This window comes from Sciurus carolinensis, chromosome 8, assembly GCF_902686445.1.
Source record: "Sciurus carolinensis chromosome 8, mSciCar1.2, whole genome shotgun sequence".
NCBI classification, from domain to species: domain Eukaryota; kingdom Metazoa; phylum Chordata; class Mammalia; order Rodentia; family Sciuridae; genus Sciurus; species Sciurus carolinensis.
Window position 1 is genome coordinate 20,590,058 of NC_062220.1, and position 21,884 is coordinate 20,611,941.

At 39.3% G+C, this 21,884-nt stretch overlaps 1 protein-coding gene across 1 annotated transcript in view; it reads right to left on the reverse strand.

Annotated features, from left to right (window-relative positions):
- Positions 1–21,884, reverse strand: part of Exoc4 (exocyst complex component 4) — a 778,625-nt gene that overhangs the window by 46,363 nt on the left and 710,378 nt on the right. The window contains exons 16-17 of the mRNA XM_047560350.1: positions 13,708–13,886; positions 11,621–11,780 (exon numbers count right to left, since the gene is read on the reverse strand). Coding sequence (XP_047416306.1) covers positions 11,621–11,780; positions 13,708–13,886 — 339 coding nt within the window. The remainder of the gene's footprint in view (positions 1–11,620; positions 11,781–13,707; positions 13,887–21,884) is intronic.

Genomic DNA, 21,884 nt, shown 5'->3' on the forward strand with positions numbered 1-21,884 from the left:
TGACGGTGGGGGCAGTTCATATTTTCTTCCAAGTCACCTTTGAAGTCTACTTCAGGGGCAGTACCCATCTTTGATTCAGAAGAGAGACGGGGATTCAGACCACAGATATCCATCTGTCTGGATGTCGGTGGGTGTTTCCAGTAGGTGGCAGCATGTCATTGCTAATCCCACTCTATCAAGTTATGCCCTGGTCACTCCAAATAGGAAAACTCATAACCTCTCCTGCAGATAACAAAAGTAATGCTCCTGTGCAATAGGTTTGTAGGAAATAGGTGAACACGAACAGCTCCCCTGGGAGGAGTCCAACACTCTCAGCCATGCCAGAGATCACCCCTGGCCTTCGAGAAGGCACAAGGTCAAGGATAAAGCAGGGTCCAAATGAGTTTGCTGAGTTTCTAGCCTGGCTTCACCACTCACTCTGTCACCCAGAAGAAGGCATTTGGACAACTGACCTCCAAAAGGAGTTAGAGAAGTTAAAATGAGAAAATGCTTTCATTTATTGGGAAGAAAGTTGCTACATCGATTTATGGGGTAAATAGCATTTGGGTACCGGCAGTAATGGGGTCACACACTCTGGTCTTCGGACCTCTCCCCTTCTGGCCCTTGTTCTATGGTGCCTTTCCTCTTTAAGACTCCTCTTCCTTCTCATGCCCTTCATGGTTGGGCCTTTCCTAGAGGACTGGCTCTATGTCACTGTGTTTATTTTCCTTAATGGGTTTAAACAAGACTATGCTGATGATTGACTGGATTTTGTATCCTGGCCTCTCCCTCAAGCTTCTGGTTTGTTTCCAGTTGCCTATTACACATCTCAGAAGTTCCCCAGGCATCTTGTAGTCATACAGCCATGATGAGCAAGCCTACTGCTCCTTCCTTCTGCAGACCTGCTTCTTTGACATACTGCGGCCCAGGTCAGACACTGGAGAGTCATTCATCCTGACTTCTTCCCTCACCCTCACTGTTCAGTCACTCTTCAAATCCTGTCAGATTTAGCTCCTTCACAATTCTCAGATCTGTGTCCTCCTCCTCTGCCAACACTGATTTGATTCAGTCCCTATGGATCATTCTCTTAAGAACTACTTTCCAGTTGGGTCTCAGATCCATGTCCTCAGTTAGCTACTGAAAATGACTCGGTTGGAATACAAACATGACCATTTCACTCCTCTGCTTAAAATCCTTTGGTCACCCACAGGATAAAGTCTGAATAACTATACCACCTCACAGGTATCCACTGAATTCTACTACATGTTGGGTGCTGGTCCAGGACCCAGGGTTCCCACACTGAACAAAAAAGAAGAGCCTATGCCTGGGCAGCTCCCACTGGGTTTAGACAGATAAAGGAACAAATATGTAAGTAAATATAAAATATATTAGATATGTGATAATAAAAAATAAATCAGAGTAAGGAGAACAGGGAGTGCTCATGGGGGAGGAAGGTGTGTTTTAAAATTGAGGAAGAGGTGGCATTTGTAGCTACCCTAAGCTGGCCCTCACCTCCCCTCAGGTCTCGTCTTTCACCAATATCTTACCTAAACATCTGTTCCAGTCCCTCTGCACTGTGGTTTCCCACCCTTGATAATGCCATTTAGTATTAGTATTGAGTCAGATATTTTCTTTACCCCCCCCCCCATTAATGTCAGTATAAAGCTTGGGCTACTCATTTGCCGACATATAATTTAGGATTTTTAAACTTAGTATTTTTAGAACAACTTACTGCAATACGAGTCATATCCCATTATAATTCACACATTTAAAGTATACAATTCAAGGTCGTAGTGTATTTATAGGGTCATACAACCATCGGCACAATCTTTTTCACAACATGTTCATCACCTCCAAAATAAATCCATTCGTGTTCCACTCTCCATTCCTGTTCAATCCCCACTATAAGAAACCACTAACCTACAGTCTTTCTCTATAAATTCACCTATTTTGAGTATTTCCTATAAATAGAAGCATGCAATATATAGTTTTTTGTGATTAGCTTCTTAAATGTAATCTAACATTTCAAGGTTCATCCACATTATATTGTGTGTTAGTACCTCATCTCTTTTTATGGACAAAAAATATGCATTGTATGGTATTCCACATTTTATTCACCCATCAGTTGATGGATATCTAGATTGTTTTATTTTTTGGTTATCGTCAATAATGCTGCTATAAGTATTTGCATGTACATTTCTTGCATATGTATGTTTTCATCCCTTGGGTCTAGGAGTGAGACTGCTGGATCATATGATAACTCTATGCTTAATGTTTTGAGAAACTGATGAACTGTTTTCCAAAGCAGCTGCACCATTTACTTTTCTACTAGTAACAAATGAAAATTCTAGGTTTTTTTTTTTTTTTTTTTAATCACTGCAATCCTGGAGGGTGTAGAATGACATCTATAGTGATTTTGATCTCCATTTCCCTAATAACAAATGATACTGAGCATCTTTTCAGGCTCAGTGTGAGTTACCAGCCTGTATATCTTCATTGGATAATGTCTATTCAAATCCCTTGCCTAATTTTTATTCATAGACTTTAATTTTTAGCATAGTTTAAGGTTCACAAAAAATTGAGAAGAAAGTATGGAGTTTCTATATGATTCACACCCACTTTCCCTGGTATTAACATTCTACATTAGTATGGTACATTGGTCACAACTAATGAACCAATATTAATACATAATTAATACCTAAAGTCCACGGTTTATTTGGTTTCATTAATTTTCACCTAATGCTCTTTTTCTGTTCCAGGACTCCAGTCTGGATACCACATTACATTTGCTTGTCATATCTCCTTGGCTTCTCTTGGCTGTGCTAGTTTCTAAACTTCCCTTGTTGAAGACTTTGGCAGTTTAGAAGAGTCCTGATCAGCTATTTTGTAGAATGCCTCTATTGGAATCTTTTTGAGGTCTTTCTCATGATTAAACTGGGTTTTGGGAAAGAGGGTCACAGAGGTAAAGTGCCATTTCATCACATATTAAGGGAACATACTATCAATATGGTTCATGCATGCTGATGCTGATCTTGAAAAAAGAGAAGCTGTCAATATGGTTTTTCAGATTTTACACTACAAACACGAATCCCATTTTTGTTTGCTCTAATCATATTAGACCCTACTATTTAATTAAGGAGTGAGAGTCCTGCTTCTAAATATACCATTTGAAGCTTATTCCCATTTTAGATAAGTTGCGTAGGGGAGATACAGGGATGCATTTCAAGTGCGTTTCAGGACTCTTCAAGCCCAATACCGGCCAGGTCTCTGTCTTGAGCTAATTTAACCCAGCAGCTGCATTTGACACAGAATACCCTGCCTCACTCCCTGCCTTCACTGCTTCAAACTCTCCAACGGGCTTCCAGGATGTGACCCTCCCTAGTAATCTTCCTACTTACTGGCTGTGTCCCCTTGAATCCTCTGATGGATCTTCCGCAGCACCCCAGCATCTCAACATTGGGGTAAGGCCCAGTTCTCACAGCTTCTCTCTTCTTCTACTTGTGCTCCCATCAGGAGCTCACCTTTCCTCCTTCCTCATGGCTTTAAATCCTGTCTACATGCTGATGCTTCCTGAGCTTATATCTTTAGCCAGACCTCTCTTCTGAACTCTATATTTTTATATCCAGTTCTCTCCCTTTTAAAAGTCTCTATTTAGATGTCTAAAAACCTTATCAAACTTAATGTAGACTGGAACTCTTTCATATCTCCTCCCTATCTGTCCCCCTGCCCTCTACACCCTTGGCTGACCTCACCCATGGTCTGGCTCATTTTCATTTCAGTACATTAAAACCCCAAGCTTTGGGCTGGGGTTGTGGCTCAGTGGTAGAGCGCTTGCCTAGCACATGTGAGGCACTGGGTTTGATCCTCAGCAACATTTATTTATTTAAAATTTCTTTTTATTTTTTTGCGGTGCTGGGGATTGAACCCAGGGCCTTGTGCTTGAGAGGCAAGCACTCTGCCAACTGAGCTATCTCCCCAGCCCCTCAGCACCATTTAGAAAATAAATAAAAAAGTTATTATGTCCATCTACAACTAAAAATATTAAAAACAGAAACAAAGCAAAACAAAAAAAACCTAAGCTTTGAACTGCTCAGATCAAAAAACCTTGGAGTCATTGGTTCACTTCTCAACCCTTAGCAAACCTGTCAGCTCTACTTCTAAAACATATCTATCCTGTGCTGACCTCTTCTCTTCTCCACTGCTGTCTTCTTGGTTTGATTACCACTCTTTCGCCTGGAAGATCACTGCCATAGTCTTCCAATGGATCCTTTGGTTTCTGTCCTTGCCTACAACCCCTCCTCCTCAGGGGTCTGTTTTTCCAATGCAGCAGCCAGAGTGATTCAGTTTATGACACTCTTCTGCCTCAAACCCTTGAGTAGCTTCCTACAGAGTAAAAGTCAACATCGTACAATGACCTTCAAGATCTCAGCTCCTTGGACTAAGCATCTGACCTTATCTATCATCCTTCTTTGCTCACTCTGTCTACACTGGCTTTCTACTGTTTTCAAAGGTCAAGTACACTCCTTCCTTAGGTCTTCACCCTTAGAGACCGTTTCCTGGTATGCTCTTCCTAGGTATCCTCACAACTCACTCCTACTCTTCCTTTTTTTTTTTTTTTTTTTTAAGTTTTTTCTTCAAATGTCACCATCTCATTAAGGACTTCCATGAACACTCCAAAATTTCAAATTACCTCCATTAGACCCCAGAACTCTCTAATCTTCTTCCCACGCCTAGCTTTTCATCATTGCATATATCATCATCTGACATATTTTACATTTTACTTATTTATCAGATTGTGTCTTATCCCACAACAGTGCAAGTTCCATGAGGGCAGGACCTAGAGAGAAACACCCCCAATAATTATTTGCTGAAGGAATGGAATAAAAGGATGAAGAAACTTTCCTGTGTGTTGGAACTTGTCTCCTTACCACTTTCTGAAACTCAGCTTTCATTCCTTTATCTCTGTCAGATTTAAGAATGAGAGACAACTGTCTAAAGAAGTACTAAATGAGGGGGGAAGTTCAAGGAGCAATGAAACCTTAATGGAGCAAAGCAGGAGGCAGAGATAAGGATAAAGGAAGAATGACTGGCAAATGAAATGGGAGAGAGAGATACACATGGGGGAGAGAAGGAAGATGAGAAGAAAATTTTGGGGATGTTCTATTTAAATAAGTAGTAGTTTCGCTTCAATTAAAAAGACTGGCAGATACTTCTTGGGCCTTCAATACCCATCTAGACTCTGGTTAGTCTATACTCATCATCGGGACTCTTTGGGGGTTTCAGTGTCTCACATTTTGAAACACCTATGGCAGTTCAAGTGAAGATGATCTGTCCGGGCACGGTGGCATATGCCTGTGTGGCTCAGGAGGCTGAAGCAAGAGGATCACAAGTTCAAAGTCAGCCTCAGCAACTTAGCAAGGCCCTAAGGAACTTAGAGAGACCCTGCCTCTAGATAAAACACAAAAACAGGCTGGGGACGGTGGTTAAGTGCCCTTGGATTCAATCCCCAGTTTAAAAAAAAAAAAAAATCTGTGATGGAAGGAACTGAAAAGGCATGATTACATATAAAGCCCTTTCTCTTTCTAGTTAATTTACAGTGATCTTCCTGGATAAAGGATCTTTGTGAATAGGAAAATTAACTACAGTCATACAGGTCAAAAATATAGCAGCGCTTAAGCAATCATTGCCATAAAGGATTGAAGTTCAGCAATTCTGGTAATGTTCCAGACTGTCTTGATCCTTTGCTCACCAAAGACTGATCCTCCTATTAGGATACAGTTATGTATGAAAGAGAGGCAACAATGCCACAATCAGAAGAATCAACACAAATGGAATCACTCCAGGACCCTCATTTCCCTCCCCCTCCTCCCCCTCCTCCTTCCCCTCCTCCCCCTCTTCCTCCTCCTCCTCCCCCTCCTCCCCCTCCTCCTCCCCCTCTTCCTCCTCCTCCTCCTCCTGTTTTTCAGGGCTGAGGATTGAGCCCAGGGCCTTGAGCATGCTAGGTAAGTGCTCTACCACTGAGCTGCACCCCCAGCTCCAGCCCCAGATCCCACAATTCTTGAGTACAGAAAGGTGTTGTATCTCCCATTGGCCAGAAAGGCTATGGAAATAAAAAACTATAAGCACTGTGCAACTTCTTGTTAAATAAGTTTTCTGACACATGGCAACCAGTGATTAATTATTGTGTTAGAAGATAACATTCCTGTAGAGATTTGCTGGAAATACAGATGCCGTCCATGCTTGATTAGACATTGCTTAAGGAATGCTGAGGCACACTGCTGCTGCAGTCTATTATTTCTGGTTATTTTGGTACTGCTGTTATATTTATTTTACATAGCTTCAAATTTGGTAGAATTGATGGGGCCCATTTCACAAAACCTGTCCCTACCAAAATCAAGAGGGGAAAAAAAATAAGGCTATAAAGTGTGTCTGTATGAGAGTAAGAGAAAATGAGAGAAAGAGACTATGAATTATTACATTATTACTTTTTGTAATGCTCTCTGTTCTAAAACAAAGAAGCGTAAGGGGGATGCTTTGTTTTTTATCAGTTTATAAGGAAACTGACCATGTCAGCTGGTTAAAACCTTCATGGCATTAAAGATAAACTAAGCTGTCATTATCCAAGCCCTTCATCAACACCAAAACATACCTCCAAGTGCTACCCAGTCATTCAATCAAGACACACAGTGATCATTACTCTGGTTCAGGCACTGAAGAAATAGTTTTGGCCTCTTGGAGCTTACCACCTGGTAAGGAGAGGTCTCCTGAAGCAGGATTGGAAGGACGTAATCCTCCCATGTGCTGTGTTCATGCTGGCCTACTTCCTTTCAAAATCCAGTTAAGAATAAGGAGTAAGAGTAGAAGCACCTCTCCCAGGTGGTCACTTCAGCTTTCACCTATGTCCTTGGACATAATTCACAAATCCAACTGCGAAAGACATGAGTTGGGTGCCCTCTGATTATGTCCTGAACAGACACTTGGTGGGAACACGGCCCACTAATGCCAACCTTACTACTGCCCAGTCAGCACTACATGATTCAGATGCCAGTTTTTTCAGCTGTGTTTGGGCCCCATACTGTCTGCCAAGAACTGTGTTAATTTACTTATTTCGGCTAAATAAAAAAAAAATCATTTAAAAAGGATGATTGAATTTAGGAATTATATTCCTCAGAGAATTAGTAATGGTTCTCTGTATCCCTCAGGCCTCCGTGTTCTTAACTTCCCCTTGTCAATGTTATTATGAATAGACTAATTCAATAATGAGATCATTTCCCATAAGAGCGGCCAAATAAATGCAGCATTCAGTCACACCTGGTTTCCCTAATCTGAGCAAGGAAGGCTTTCCACCAAATTTACCTAAAACAGGGAATTTAATAAACACACACACACGACACTTTCCTGCAAATAGGAGGAAAAGCACAGGGAAGGAAGAGGACCGAGAAGCACAGGAATGGAATAGCAATGCAATAAATGAAATAAATGGAGTAATAGGGGAAGAAAGGTTAAAAATGGACATGTGAGGTTCATTTTCAAAACGAAGACCCTAGAAAATATGTCTTCATCATTGTCAAATAACATAACATTTTATGATCCCCTAAATAACTCAAGAATTGTTTCAATTTATTCCGAACTTTTCAAGGAATCAAAAAAATCAAATGAAAAGAAACAGAAGTAATAGTCAGGAACATGCTGGACTATTAAAAATAAATGACTTCTAACCATAACAGCTTTTAGAAAACGAAGGAGTTGATGTAATGATCCACCTAGGTATAAATAGCAACAGAACGTGGGGGGACCAAAATTATCACCCATCCTCTTCAACACTGCTTACACTTCCATTACAGGACCAAAGGTTTGATTATTTAAAATACAGTGTTAGAACCAAATGAAAAGAAAATGAACTCTCAAGTTTTAAAAAGTATCTTATAAGAAAAACATCAAAAATTGAGACCAGCAAACCGGAAGTGAAAGGCCAATGGTGAATAACTATTATTCTTCTGGTGGAAACAAGAGGAGATGAGTTTCAGGTACACCAAGACAGAAGAGGTAATGAAATAGGTTCATGTAAGAATACATTCAATATTGTGATACCTCCCGTTTCACTCTTCCTGCTGAGGATTGCTTTGGCTATTTGAAGTCTCCTATTCTTCCAGATGAATTTCATGATTGCTTTCTCTATTTCTATGAGGAATGTCATTGGGATTTTAATTGGAATTGCATTGCATCTGTATAGTGCCTTTGGTAGTATGGCCATTTTGACAATATTAATTCTGCCTATCCAAGTACATGGTAGATCTTTCCATCTTCTAAGGGTTTCATTAATTTCTTTCTTTAGTGTTCTGTAGCTTTCACTGCAGAGGTTTTTCACCTCTTTTGTTAGATTAATTCCCAAGTATTTTATTTTTTGAGGCTACTATGAATGGAATGGTTTTCCTAATTTCTCTTTCAGAGGATTCATTACTTATGAATAGAAATGTATTAGATTTATGTGTATTGATTTTATATCCTGCTGAATTCATATATTAGTTCTAGAAGTTTTCTGCTGGTGTTTTTTGGATCCTCTAAATACAGAATCATGTCATTGACAAACAGTGATAGCTTGAGTTCTTCTTTTCCTATTTGTATCCCTTTAATTTCTTTGATCTGTCTGATTGTTCTGGCTAGTGTTTCAAGGACGATGTTGAATAGAAATGGTGAAAGAGGGCATTCTTGCCTTGTTCCAGAGGGAATGCTTTCAATTTTTCCCCATTTAGAATGATGTTGGCTATGGGCTTAGCATAGATAGTCTTTATAATGTTGAGGTATGTTCCTACTATCCCTATTTTTTCTAATGTTTTGAGCATGAAGAGGTGCTGTATTTTATCAAATGTTTTCTCAGTCATCTATTGAAATAATCATGATTCTTAACTTTAAGTCTACTGATGTGATAAATTATGTTTATTGATTTCCGGATGTTGAACCAACCTTGCATTCCTGGGATGAACCCCAATTGATCATGGTGTACTATCTTTTTAATACGCTTTTGCATGCAATCTGCCAGAATTTTCTTAAGGATTTTTGTATTTATGTTCATCAGGGATATTAGTCCACAGTTTTCTTTCCTTTATGCATCTTTGTCTGGTTTTGGTAACAGACTGATGCTAGCTTCATAGAATTAGTTTGGAAGGGTTCCCTCTTCTATTTCATGGAATACTTCAAGGAGTATTGGTATTAGTTCTTCTTTAAAGGTCTTGTAGAACTCAGCTGAGAATCTGTCTGGCCCTGGGCTTTCCTTGGTTGGTAGGCTTTTGATGGCTTCTTCTGTTTTGGTTAATCTGTTTAAATTGTGTATATCTTCCTGATTCAGTTTGGGAGGATCATAAGTCTCTAAAAATTTGTCAAAGTCTTTGATATTTTCTATTTTGTTGGAGGTATCTCAATACCAGACCTTAAACTATACTACAGAGCAATAGTAACAAAAGTGGCATGGTATTGGTTCCAAAACAGATAGACCAATGGTACAGAATAGAAGACACAGAGACAAATCCACATAAATACAGTTACCTCATACTAGACAAAGGAACCAAAACATACAATGGAGAAAAGACAGCCTGTTCAACAAATGGTGCTGGCAAAACTGGAAATCCATATGCAGTAAGATGAAATTGAACCTCTATCTCTCACCCTGCACAAAACTCAACTCAAAATGGATCAAGGACCTAGGAATTAGACCAGAGACCCTGCACCAAGTAGAAGAAAAAGGAGGCCCGAATCTTCATCATGTTGGCTTAGGACTAGACTTCCATAACAAGACTCCCAAAGCACAAGAAATCAAAGCAAGAATCAAAAAATGGGATAGATTCAAACTAAAAAGCTTTTTCTCAGCAAAGCAATAATGTAAAAAGAAAGCTTACAGAGTGGGAGAAAATCTTTTCCACATGCACTTCAGATAGAGCACTAATCTCCAAAATTTATAAAGAACTTATAAAACTTTACACCAAAAATACAAAGAACCCAATCAATAAATGGACCAAGGAACTGGACAGACACTTTACAGAAGAAGATAAATAGGCGATTAACAAATATAGTGGGTAGAGTGCTTGCCTCACATACACAAGGCCCTGGGTTCAATCCCCAGAACCACAAAAAAAAAAAAACAAAAAAAAACAAAAAACAAAAAACAAAAAACAAATATATGAGAAAGTGTTCAACATCTCTAGTAATTAGAGAAATGCAAATTAAAACAACTCTAAGATTTCATCTTACTCCAATTACAATGGCTATTATCAAGAACACAAGCAATAACCAATGTTGGTATGGATGTGGGGAAAAAAGGCATACTTATACATTGCTGGTGGAGTTGTAAATTGGTGCATTCACTCTGGAAAGCAGTATGGACATTCCTCAGAAAACCTGGAATGGACCCACCTTTTGACCAGTTATTCTACTCCTCAGTTTATACCCAAAGGACTTAAAATTAGCATACTACAGTAACACAGCCACATCAATGTTTATAGCAGCTCAATTCACAATAGCTAGACTGTGGAACCAACCTAAATGCCCTTCAAAAGATGAACAGATAAAGAAACTGTGGTATATATATACAAAGAAATATTATTCAACCATAAAGAAGAATAAAATTATGGCATTTGCAGGTAAATGGATGGAATTGGAGAATATCATGCTAAGAGAAATAAGTCAATCCCAAAAACCCAAAGGCTGAATGTTTTCCCTGATAAGTGGATGATGATTTATAATGGGGGAGCCAGGGGGTGGGAGTGAGAGAAGAATGGAGGAACTTTAGATTACATAGAGGGAAATGAGAGGGAGGGGGTATGAAAAATGGTGGAATGAGAGACATCATTACCCTATATACATGTATGATTACATGAATGGTGTGAATTTACGTCATGCACAACAATAGAAATGAAAAGTTGTACCCCATTTGTATACAATGAATCAAAATGCAGTCTGTAAAAATAAAAAAAATAACATTCAACAGTTGTTATTTACTATGAGAGAAAGAAGGGAAAAAAGTCAAATGACCAATTAATTGAACATTGATTAAAAAATAAATTATGATTTCTTTATACCATGGAATATTTGTTTAGGCACTACAAGTAACATTTTCAAGAAGTATAAATGAACATTGGAAAGATTATAGTTTCAAAGAACATTGTTGAATGGAAAAGTGCAATTAAATTAATGTAAAATTACATTGACATAGCTCTGATTTTGTAAAACGAGAAATAATGTGCACTTCTGTGTGTGAAAAATGTGCACCAAAAGCCAAGAGGGGGTGCACCAAGGGTTGTGGTCCCTGGATCAGTGGTTCATAAGCAATATTGATATTCTTTGCATATTAGCTTACATATTTTATGCAATGAACATGTATTACTTCTATTTAAAAAAATAAGTTGCTAAAGATTTCTAGCAAGAACTTAGGCTAGAGAGGAAAAACGACTTGCCCAAGGGATGTTAAATATTAAACAGAATTTTGTGGAATTGCCTTCTTGATCAGCTAAGAACATCTATCTTTTTTTTTTTTTTTGTCTTTTTAACAAAAGCATTTTAAGTATTAAGAATTCATTTTAAAAAGTTACTTTACAGGTAGTGAATCTTGGCTTTGATACGCCAGATGGAGCCCCATCTTCCCTCCTACCTTGCAAAGTCCAGGTCTGCCTCCCGAGACATGGTGATATTGGTCAGATTCTGCTGAAGAACAAAAATGTTCCTGCACATTTTCTTGATGCCAGACTCACTGATGCGCCTGAAGTACTGGGCACCATTAATGAGGATGCAGGAGATGAGGTGTCCCAGGCCTGAGGGGTCAGCAGGGCAGTGGGGAGAAAAGGGAAGACAGGTTAGGGCATCTCTTCTAATTCTCCACAAATTGAAATGACCAAAGAAAACACCCCGATGGCTGCCCTAGCTCTTCTTAGAATAATGTCAGCATATTTCTACAGTGTCCTAGTAGTCAGAAATGAGGGGACTTTATGTTGTCAACAAGACCTGGTATATCTACAGTTCCTGCACTGCCACATTCACTTACGGCCACCATGCCAAGGGCTTCAGGAATATGCCAGGTTGAGATAAGGTATTAAAGTGCATATGAACTCCTGCAGATACTGGGGAAGCAGAAAACTCAAGTGATCTATTTTGGTCTCTCCTTTCTCCCATAAAACACCTTTGCTTAAAATTGATTGGGAACCTACATAAGTAAAAATATATCAATACAAAATTGGGCATTGACAATATTGCTAATAAACCTCAACATCGACAAGTAAGAAAATCAATCAGTAAAAAAATGTGTTAGTGTTGAGGATGCAGCTCAGTGGTACAGCAATTGCCTAGCATGTACAAGGCCCTGGATTCAATCCCCAGTACCATAAAAAGGGTTGGGGGAGGTTTATAGGCAATAATGCTAATACACCTCCACATTGGCAATGGGGTGTACTTCTGAAGTGGTAATAGGAGTGAATGTGATGGGAAACTGTACAGAGGAAGCTAGCATGAGCTAGCTATTGAGTTTCCATGAGCGGCCTATGAACATTTCTGGGGGCCTATAAGTGGTTTGTATTGTCTTATAGCTTATGAAATTCAGTAGAGGGCAGCCCAGGACCTCAACAAACTAATGGGTCTCCTTCAGAGAGGCAGAAAGCCAAATCTTCATGTTCCCAAGTATTTAAGTTGAAGAATGCTAGTTCAGAACAATGTGAGGTACATATAGATTACCATATTTAAAAGTTAGATTTAATTCTAAATACTTGGAACTAAGTAAATGTTTCTTCCTTCATTTTTTTCTCATTTTTGCAAAGGTGGCCCCAAAGGCTTGGTTCCTAGCTTGGCACTATTGGGAGGTGTTGGAATCTTAAGGAGGTGGGGCTTTGTGGGAGGTCCTTGGGTCAGGGGGGAGGAGCCTGACACACCTCTCTCTCTCTCTCTCTCTTTCATTTCCTAGCCATGAGGTGAACAATTTGTTTTGCCACTTACTCCCCATCATTGCCACCTAGCAACCCTACCAGAGGCCCAAGAGCAATGGGTCTACCCAGTCATGGGTGGGAACCTGTAAAGCCATGAACCAAAATAAACCTTTTATCTTTATAAGTTAATTATCTCAGCTATTTTATTATAGTGGGTGGAATTGAGCCTGAAAAAGTTATTGGCTGGCACCATGTTTTAAAAATTTAAAAAAATTTTAAAGGTCAATGTCTTTAGATGGTACTGCTCTCACCCCTTCTTCTTCTGTCTGTTCCTTCAAATGCATGTATGGATGCAGCTTTCCTCAAAATTGCTAAATTATAATCACAGGCGTCCATTCTTTTCCCATGATGATGCATTCTGTGACAGAAAACTACTCCCTCCAGGGATAATTTTATCCAGTGAAAAATGTTTCAGGCTTCTCTCCTCACTGAGTATGTGTTTTCTTTTCTTTCTTCTTCTATTTTTTTAAAATGGGCTGCTCTCTAGTTAATTCACCATCCATCCAAATCTCATGAGTGGTATGTCAAGGTGGACAGCAGGCAGCCATCTGCATTACCTTGGATTAAACCTCCCTGTCAATCATGAGCAGATGGCAGCCGTACGATTTACCTACTGGTACATGGAGAGGCTGGGTTCTGCAGCTCTCATCCAAACAAACTAGCAAAAAACCTATTTCCACATTTTTGCATTTCAGTAATAAAGAACATCAGGAAAACCATCACCCTTCCTTCCTCCCTAACTCCCAGAGACAGAGACAGGGTCGACCTTCAAAGATATACTGGAACTTGTGCTGCTGAAGGCTGGCGCTCATAGCCTCTTCGATGGCACTGATGTCTTTGTTGAGCTTGACCACCAGAGGGTCATAATCCATACTTTCCACATTGGCAACAATGGCATAGTTCCCCTCCTTGGCTAGAGGGATGAGATAGTGGAAACAGTGAACTCTGAAAAAGAGAAAGAGGAGGAGAGCAGCTAATAATAAATCTTTGCAGTGAAAACAATGACTTTGTGACAGAGTACCAAAATATTTGAAGCAACAGAGGCTTCATATATTTTTATATTCTTCCCCTGCCAACCTTTTTTTTTTTTTTTTTAAACCAGAAAGCAATCTTAGTTTTTCTGTAGAATAGCTGAATGATCTGGAGCAAAGTGGGCTTCTCTGCTCTTTACTGATTCATATAGTGTTGATAAGGAATAGAGGAGTTATACAAGTCCTTTCAGTGCGAAACATGGAAAGCATTATATCTGTCAGTAAAGGTTGAAATGGAAATGTCAGAGGTCACAGATTCCTAAAGTATATAGGCTTTGGTGGAAAACTACTGGTTCTGATTCCCAGTTCCAAAAATTACTAGCTGTGTGACTTTAGGCAAATTACTTTATCTCCCTAAGCCTCAGATTCCTTATCTGCAAAATGGGGATGATAACCCCTAACTCATGGGGTACCACATATAAAGTATATAGCATAGTGCTGGGCACAAGGGAAGTGCACAGTTAAATCTTGGCTATTGTCACTAGCTGTACATTTATTACTGCTCATGCATTATTTAAATACACTGCTTACTGAGCATCTATGAAGTTTTTAGAGATTACAAAGGGAGTATAAAGCAGTTTTTGTCCTTAAACACACCACAGCCTACTGAGGCAGAAGAAGAAAAAGAATGATGTAAAGAGGCCAGCATGTCACCGAAAGCCCATCAACCCAGGGTGCCATGGAAATAGGTCACAGGGTACCAGGAAAGGTTCACAACGGGAGGAGATACTTGAGTCTCAGAACGTGTCTAAGTGAGCTTGGGGAAGAAGGGCATTCCTATGTTGAGTGGTCTGAGTCAGTTTGGACATGAATAATCCTTAGTGTCTTTTGGCTGATGTTGCTAACAGTTGAAGAAATCTAAGGTGGGTGAGGACTGGATCTGCCTCCTTAGCCTCCTTAAGTTGTAATGAAAGCAAGTTGCCATTGGATTGTGCCACACACACAGGTATTTCTTTTGCATGAACTAAAACCCCAAACCCCAAAACCCCCCAAATCAATGCCATGCATTGGCAGCAGAGTTCAGACAGTCCTAACTCTCCACAGCATTAGGTGCTTTTTCTGATCTTTCATGATCCTGTTGGATGTAATGGCATGAGGTTAATCCAGAGTTAGGGTGCCATGACCCAGGGATTTGGCATCAGATATAAGAAACATTCATAATAAAGTGACTGCAAAAGTTCAGGAAATCATTCCCAGTAAGACAACATAGGCTTTGCCTGTCATCTTTCTTTTTTAAAGGTCCCCTTTTACTGTACAGTTTGTATGAGTTTTGACAAATTCATCCAGTGGCATAACCACCACCTTATAAATTCCCTCGTGTCCCTTTGCATGTAATTCCTACTCAGACACCACTGATCTATGTTCTGTCCCAAGGTTTTGCCTTCCTCAGAATGGACTCATATAGTGTGAGCCTTTGAGATCGGCTTCTTTCACTATGCACAGAGCACTTGAGATTCACCTTGCTCTTGTTCAATCCTTACCATTGCTGAGCAGTCTTCTGCTGAATGGCAGGAGGTATATCATTCACTAAGTAATACCGAGATTATTTCCTGCTTGGGATGGTTATTAAAAAGCTACTTCACGCACAGGTTTTTATGTAAATATGCATTTTTATTTCTCTTGTCACACAGCCACCACCAAAATGCAGTTCTGGCTGCTCCGCATCCTCGCCAGCACTCAGCTGGTCAGTTTTTAAACATTTATTCCAGTCGTTCTACTAGATGTGCTGTGGTATCTCATTGTGGCATTTATTTGCATTATCCTAATTACTAATGATGCTGAGCACTTTTTATGTGCTTATTTTTCATCCATACATCTTTGATGAATTACATGTTCACATCCCTTGACTTTTTTTTTTTTTTTTTAATTTGGGTTGTTTTGTTACTAAGTTTTGAGGGTTCTTTATATATTCTGGAGACAAGTCCCTTATCAAATATGCATTTTGCAAATGTTTTCTCCCAGTCTTTGGCTTGTCTTTTCATCTTAAAAACATCTTTCAAGGAATGGTTTTTAAGTTTGATAAAGCTTACCTTCCCATTTTTTTCTTTTATAGATGGTTTTTTTTTGGTATCATATTTAAGAAATCTTTGCCTAAATATGGGTCACAAAACTTTTCTCCTATGTTTTCTTCTAGAAGTTTTAGGTTTTACGTTCAGTTCTTTGACTCCCCTCCCCACTATTTTTGGGGTGCTGGGGATCAAGCCCAGGGCATTGTGCATACTGGCACATGCTCCATCACTGAGCTCCACCCTCCACCCCTGGCATTCATTTTAAGATAAGTTTGGTGGAGGATGTGTGACATTCTTATATCCTGTTCACGTGAGGGAACCTAAATATCCTGACTACTGTTCATTTTCCCTGACAGGTGCTCATGGTAACAATTGCTAATTAAGTAATGACTAATTTCACCAATAAAAACTCATTCTGACATTCACGTGCTAATTGGCATAGTGTACAGTTCTGATCAAAATGCCAGTAATGGTCCTGGTCACAGCCCCCTCTCACATGTGACCTTTCTGACTTAATGAAAAGTGACCAACTCCAGAGTGGGATTCATGACTAGGGCAACGGATCACTATTGCGGTAGAAACTTAAAGGAAGTAGGACTTAGTTGAAATCAAAGCATCTCTGCTAAAGTATTTTTAAAGTAAATTACAGATGGCATAAACACAGTCAACAGGAAGACTGTGTAAAAAGGCATGAAGCTGTAGGCGGATGATGATTCTGAGCAGTGTTGAGTCTTTGGCTGCGCTGAGATCACGTGACAGAGGTTTGAGGTAAGCCCTGGGAAAAGGTCAGGAGCTGGGTCATCACAGAGTTTGGAGATCAGTTAGAGTCTGGACTCTGTTAGAAGCCACAGGGAACCTTAGGAGAATTTCAAGAAGTAAAATGATATCATCGGATATGAGCTCTGGCAAGACACTCAGGCATAGTGTAAGAGTGTGCTGGGGATGGAGAATGGAACCAACCAAAAGCAGAGACAGTGGTCAGGGAAGCCTTATAAATTGGAGGTGAGAATTTATGAGATTCTAAAGTAGTGACAGAGAGGAGAGGAAACCACTGTTCAAGATGTATTCCTTCCCAAACGATGGTAAGGAAATTAGTCATCAGGGAATGTCAAATTCAAATAAAGTTTTTTTTTTTTTTTTTCCTTTAAATTCTGGCATGTTGTTGATGACCTTAACATGACTTTGGCATTAAGATTTTCTGCAAACACTGCTGATTACACAGCGGGATGGTTGATTTTCAAAAAGTGCACACTTAGGATGCCAACAGTGACAGGCGGTTGCTGCTGAACCCACTCAGAGCCCTCCGGATAGTGAGGGAAATCAGCTGGGAAAGGTGACATTCCTGGCATCTTGGGCTCAAATGACAACTTAATTTTCTTCTTCTAAAGTTCAAATGGGAAACAAAATTTCAACAATTTGTAATGGTCTCACCACATCCTTCATCTCTGGGCGGGTGGAGGGAGCTTATTTCCCTTATGCCTCAAACTGTGGAAAGGGGCTGTTGGTGGTTAAATGGGACCCATGGTGACACAGACAAAATTTCAAACGCAGTTTGGATGGGTTCTTTCACACAGCACTTGCTAGATTTGAGAACATTTTTTGGTTTGAATTTTTAAAATGTTAAAGAAAAACATGGGCTATCAAAATAAAGATTTGGGGGGAATAAGACCAATTTGGGGCATCTGAAGTTGTTCTACACTTTTTGATGGCATAGCCCATTCCTATTTTTTACATGAATTTTTTTTCCCCTTTCTATTCTATCTGTGCTCTTTTATGACAGTGGCTTCTTGGCTAACAGTGCCAGAGAAAGAACCTAATGAGCCACTTCATCATGCTAGCTCCCAGACGCAGGGCCCCAGTTCCGATTCTCTTTCATGGAAGGAAGGAACAAAGCAAACAGCAGCTGTACTCTACCTCTTAGATTCGAGCAGAGGACTTGCCAGTAGGCTATTTTGTGAAAATATAATCTATAAGTCAATTCATTTCCTTCAAAGAGCAGCAAGTTTTGTTTGGGGAAATAGTACTTATTTTATCTAAGTGTGGTTTCAAAACAGCTAATTCTTAGCTGGGTATGGTGGCACATGCCTATATTCCCAGCAGCTCAGGAGGCTGAAGCAGGAGGATCGCCAGTTCAAAACCAGCCTCAGCAACAGTAAGGTGCTAAGCAACTCAGTGAGACCCTGACAATAGAAAAAATAGAAAATAGGGCAGGGGATGTGGCTCAGTGGTCAAGGGCCCCTGAGTTCAATCCCAGGGACCCAGAAACCAAAAAATAGCTAATTCTTAAGAATCAATCATGTTTCTACTGAGCACCTAATACGCAAGAAGACTGTTCAGATTCTGGGGCCATCCACAATGGTGAACAAAGCAAATGTGGATGAGCTGATGGCTTCTTCCACAGTCTTGCACTCTGAGTCCCAGAGCACTTAGCAGATGCCTGTGTTGTGGCATTATTACACAACAGTGGTGCTGTAGGATTTATCTTATTCATTTTGTATCACCATTGTATAACCCCACCCCATTGTTAACGTGCTAGGATAAAGTATGTTAACATTAACTGTCTGAGCCACACATGGAGTATTATGCTACTTTAACAAACCATAGTTTAAAAGGAACAAAGAAAAATGGAGCATTTTCATATAAAAGCAGTCTGAATGTTGAAATCATATTATAGGAAGTGTGCAAATTTAATTTAGAAATATAACCATGTAGTGTTTTCAAAGTCATGGAAAGATAATTCTGCATCCAGAACTCTAAAATTCAGTCTTTTTTGTTATTTGACCTAAAATTACTCTTTTCTGTTTTTAAACAAAAGTTGAAGGAGATATGGCAGTGTTACAGCACTGTATGGTTTTTTGTGAAGTTAATAAATAATGGCTAAAACATGTTCAACATTATAGGACAAGTATTGCCAAGATGTACAAAAACAAAAAGGACAGGATAGAGGTTAAGGATTTAAAAGATCTTACTCAAACGTGTTGAAAATATCCCACTTGGACTTAAGTACACTCCAAGTAAGTAACTTAGAATGGAGAACACGTTTCACCACCGCACAATCAATAGCATAAATTCCAGGAGTTGTGAGAGTAATTAATTTGGTGTTCCCTTGTTTTTCTTTGTAACTCAGGTAACAGAGGCATCAGAACATTACTGGTGCTTTTATCCCCCTCTGACGATTGCATTTATCTATTCATAGAAAATGCCTGATTTACTTCACTATCAGCATGAAAATAAATAGAAAACAAATCTAAAAATGATCATAAAACAAATCAGAAAACATATCTCAAGAACCTTTATTTCTCGACAGGTTAAAGTAAAAAATTAAATCAGAAATAATGCTGAGTCAAATAGATTCCAAATCTGCAATGCTACTTCTTTTTGTTCCACTCACAAGATGCTTACAAGCGATAAAGGAGTAAGTCATTGGCAAGATAATGAAGAATGAAGAAGCAAAGGCACAAAAAGGAAGTGAGAGCAACACATCTGAAAAGTATCCAAGTTAGAACTAGAGTCTAAGCATATTTCAAAAATGTAACTGTGAACAAAAGTCCTGTTTACATTTTTAAAACCTAAATCTAGTAAAGACTTCAAATGAAAAGAAAATATTCTATCAACTTTAACAATGCTCCAAAGTAATACAGAAGAAAAAGTATTGCCCCACAACGTACTTTCTGATCCTGAGGTTTCTGATCCTGAAGTTGCACAAGTGTGTACCTGTCTACTTGGCATGGCTACCTAGAGGTTTAATGAGCATCCCAAATGGAATATCTTGAGACTGGAATTCTTGGTATCATCCCTCCCCACAACCTTTCTCCTCCTTTGGTCTTTCTCACTTCAGTTAATGGCTTTAGCATCCTCCTACTGCCCAGGAGAGGCCCCACGCTGGTGGTTTTCCTTGACACCTTTCTTTCTTCCACTGCTACCAGCTCCTATACTCAACCCCATCTGTCAACAAGTCTTCAGTGTGTGTTCCAAATCCAGCACCTCTTATGACTCCACCTCTTCCGCTTTGGAGCTCTTAATGGGTGCCCACTGGTCACCCTACTTGATCTCATATTTCTCCCTCTAATGCCTTTTCCCTACGATGGCCAGAATGATTGTCTGTCGGTTTGTTTTGGTGCTGGGCATGGAACCCAGGGTCTTGTACGTGCTAGGCAAGCATTCTACCACTGAGCTCACCCCCAGCCCCAGAGATTTTTGAAACATGTTAATTAATGAACATCTCTCCCCTGCTTGAAACTCTCCCATGGCTTCTTGGTACCCTCAGAATAAAATCTGAACAACTCACTTAGCCTGTTAAATGAGGGTCAGGTTCCATGATCCCACATTGTCATGTTCCAGCCTGTCACTTGTGCCTCAATCTTCCAGTCTTCCCCAGGGTCTCGTTCATCATTCTGCAAACATATTGGGCTCCTCTATTTTTCAAAATGGCCAACCTTGATTTTCTCAGGACCTTTGTAAATGTTACTCTGTACTCTCTGAAATTTTCTTCCCCTAGGTCTTTGTTCAGATAGCTTTCTCTTGTCACTGCGTCCCATTTCCTCTGACTGCTTAATCTAAAGAAAAAACTCCCTTCCTAGTCAACCCTGTACATTCTGCAATATCTAGTCTGCTCTGGTCACAGGTGACTACTGAGCACCTGAAATGTGACTAGTTAAAATTGTAATGTGCTACAAATGCAAAATATGCAGATTCCAAAGGCTTAGTACAAAAACTGCAAAATACCTCATTAATCATTTTATGTTAATTACACACTGAAATGATAACACATTGGATATAGTAAGCTAAATAAAAAACATGATTATAATTCATTTTACCTGTTTCCCTCAATTATTTAAAATGTGACTATAGGTTGAGTATTTCTTATCTGGAATGCTAGGACCAGAAATTTTTTGGATTTTGGAATATTTGTCTAAACCTTACCAGTTGAACACTGCTAATTTGAAAATCCATGATTTGAAACATTCCAAAGTGGAGGAGAATTTTGGGTTTTGTATTTTTGGATTAAGGATGCTCAACTTCATTAGAAAATTTAAAACTATTCATGTAGCTCACATCTCAGTTCATATCATCTCTCTGTTGAATAGCACTGATTGATCCCATTATGTTATTTTATAACTTTAGTTGTACTTATTTGAAACTGTCTTTTTAATCTAGTCCTGACTGTTGTCCCATTAGAATGTAGTTCCATGAGAAGGGACCTTGAGTTTATCCATTGCTTTAACCAATTTTTAGAACGTTACTTGGAACAAAGAAGGCACTCAATAAATATCTATTGCATACATGAAGGAACAACTGAAGGCTTCCTTACTTCTCCTTCCTCCCATTTCCAGCTGCATAATCATAGAGGCTACCAAAGCAATCAGAGTATTCCTCACTGCAGGGAAAGGAACAAGGCCCAGAATATGGCATCTTTGAAACAATTTTCTTGAATTATTATTTAATCTAATCTCTTCATTTGGGTTTTAAATTTCTTGAAGGAGTGGATCCGGGTTCCTGCATTTGTAACTTCCTTTTCCCTTTGGTAAAAATATCAGTGACAATAGTCACCCTAAATGCAAAGCTACCACATTTGGAGCACTTCCTATGTGGCAGACATGTGCTGAGTATTTATTATTTTGTTCAGAAGGTCTCTCTTAGATTAGGAATTACCATTTCCAGTTTTAAGAAGAGAAAACTGAGGGTCTATAAAGTTAACTAGCTGACCTCAGATCACTTAGCCAGTTGGCACTGACATTCAAATCCAGTCTTTCTGGTTACAAGGGCCATGCCAACTCTGGAGCATCACACTCATAATACAACCCATGCATAATACCTTCACAGTGACTCAATAACACTAAAAATCATATTCACTGTAAAAAAGGGACAACATCAACAATAAGAAGCACACATTATGATGATAC